The 2027-nt window shown below is 64.6% G+C and overlaps 1 protein-coding gene across 1 annotated transcript in view; it reads left to right on the forward strand.

Annotated features, from left to right (window-relative positions):
• NAV1 (neuron navigator 1) overlaps positions 1-2027 on the forward strand; it is a 95353-nt gene that overhangs the window by 2800 nt on the left and 90526 nt on the right. Inside the window, exon 2 of the mRNA XM_015559875.1 lies at positions 1579-1682. Within this exon, the coding sequence (XP_015415361.1) occupies positions 1579-1682 (104 nt within the window). The remainder of the gene's footprint in view (positions 1-1578; positions 1683-2027) is intronic.

A 2027-nucleotide genomic window follows, 5' to 3' on the forward strand; every position in this document is an offset into this window, starting at 1 on the left:
ACCGTCCCTCTGCCCCCCACAGCGCCCCCCTCCTGCCCCGCGGCCTTCGACCTTCACTCCTCGCTTCTCAGGCTGCCCCTGGGCCGCGGTGTCAGGCGTGTTGGGTGGTTGGTTTTCTCCCGTCCGGTTCAGGCCTCGGCCAGCGTCCAGCACGGGCGGGACTGTGCACACAGTGGGAAAGACGGGGAGACCCGGGGTTCGGCTGTGGGTAGGAGGTGCAGAGCCCCTGGAGGCACAGAGGTGCCCCGCCTTCCTCAGCAGCCCCTCCCCCACCCTGACATTATCATATGGCAACAGTAACCATGGCAACAGAGGACCCCTGTCCCTAATGATGGTTGCAGCCCACCTGCTGTGGGTCGGGCTTTGCTCTCGGTCCATCAGGGTGGGGACGTTTCCTGCCAGCGGCCGTGTGGGTATTTATAACATCATCCTCGGGCCAAACAACATGAGCAACTTAAACCTTAGCCTGCTGCCCGGCCGGCGTGGCTCAGTGGTGAGCGTCGGCCTAGGAACCAGGAGGTCAGGGTTCGGGTCCAGGTCAGGGCACAGGCCCGGGTTGTGAGCTTGATGCCCAGTGGGGGGCGTGCAGGAGGCAGCCGGTCCATGATTCTCTCTCATCATGGATGTTTCTCTCTCTCTCTCTCTCCCTCTTCCTTCCTCTATGAAATCAATAAAAAATATACATATTTTTTAAAAAGAAGAAAAAGAAAAACTGGAGAGAGAGAGCCATCTCCTAGCACTGGAGACCGCAGGGTCCCCTGGTCCCGCCCCTCCCTGGGACCAGCGTCAGTTTCCCCGCCTGCCTGCCCGGCCCCTGCCCTCCCCCCGCTGCCCAGCCGCCAAAGGGCCCATTTAGCTGGAGACAGTGAGCGTGGCGGGCGGGCGCTCCCGGAGCCCAGGGTAATTGCCTGTAATGAAGGCTCCAACGTCTTTGTTCCTGCGAGTGGCCTGTGAGTGCCCTTGGGAGCTGGTGCCCAGAGACCCCACCCTGCCCGCTGCCCCCACCGGCCCAGCACCGCACAGCCTCCTGGGAGTCGAGTGGCCCAGGCGGAGCTGACCCCTGCTGCTTCCCCCGCTCCCTGCCTGGACCGGGGCCAGCTGGGGATGGGGGGTCTGGGTGTCCCCTTGCTCCGTGAGGGGTCCATCGGTCTAAGGAGCCTGTCCCTGTGTGATGCACGGGCCGTAGTACACGCAGAGCTCTGGGCAGCGACCGTGGCCTGAGGTCCCCAAACCCCGTGGGTGACGTAGGAATCGGGCGACTGGCCTCAGGCATCTGTGTGAGACCCTGAAACAGTGCTGTTCTACACGGGCAGGCACTGCCTGCTCCCCGGGCACCCCAGGCCCAGCTCTGGCCCGTGGCTCAGTAGACGTCTCGAATGAATGAATGAATGAATGAGTGAATGAATGAATGAGTGTACCGGAGGTCAGGCCCTCCTACTCCGAGGCCCAACTTTGCCAAGACACCTGCAGCCTCCGGGCGGCCCGGGCACAGGGGTGCAGGTACCAAGCTCTAAGGGGTCCCCCAGCCCCATGGAGAGGTGTCGAGGCCACAAGTGACCACCGTTCTCTGTCCGGCAGGTTGCAGACCGAGCCTGAACCCGGCCCGCCTCCCCAGGGCAGCTGGGCCGTCGACGGCTACTCCACCTCCACTGGCGGGACGGAGGATGGCGTCTCCTGCGTGGGTGAGTGCTGTGGGGGAGGGGCCTCCTTCTGGGGTGGGGGGTCCCTCTCTTCACGGGGGGGCGTCCGCCACGTATATTGCGTTTAAGCTTTGGGGCTCAGCCCAGAGCTAAGCTTTCCCATCTGGGCGGCGAGCACTTCAAGGTCAGGGGAGGAGAGTGGCCGGGGGGCAGGGGACACAGCCTGACCTCGCTGTCCTCTTCCGGGCAGGTCGTCGGGGGTCCCGGGCAGCGTGGGAGCGGGGTCCCCCTGAGCTGTCTTCGGGCCTGGAGGCGGCGGTGACTCAGAGCCACTGGGACTTGGGGAGGAGAGGGTGGGCGATGGGGTGGGGCCGGGCCTGCAAACAG

The sequence above is a fragment of the Myotis davidii genome, unplaced genomic scaffold, assembly GCF_000327345.1.
Source record: "Myotis davidii unplaced genomic scaffold, ASM32734v1 scaffold1915, whole genome shotgun sequence".
In the NCBI taxonomy this organism is placed as follows: Eukaryota; Metazoa; Chordata; class Mammalia; order Chiroptera; family Vespertilionidae; genus Myotis; species Myotis davidii.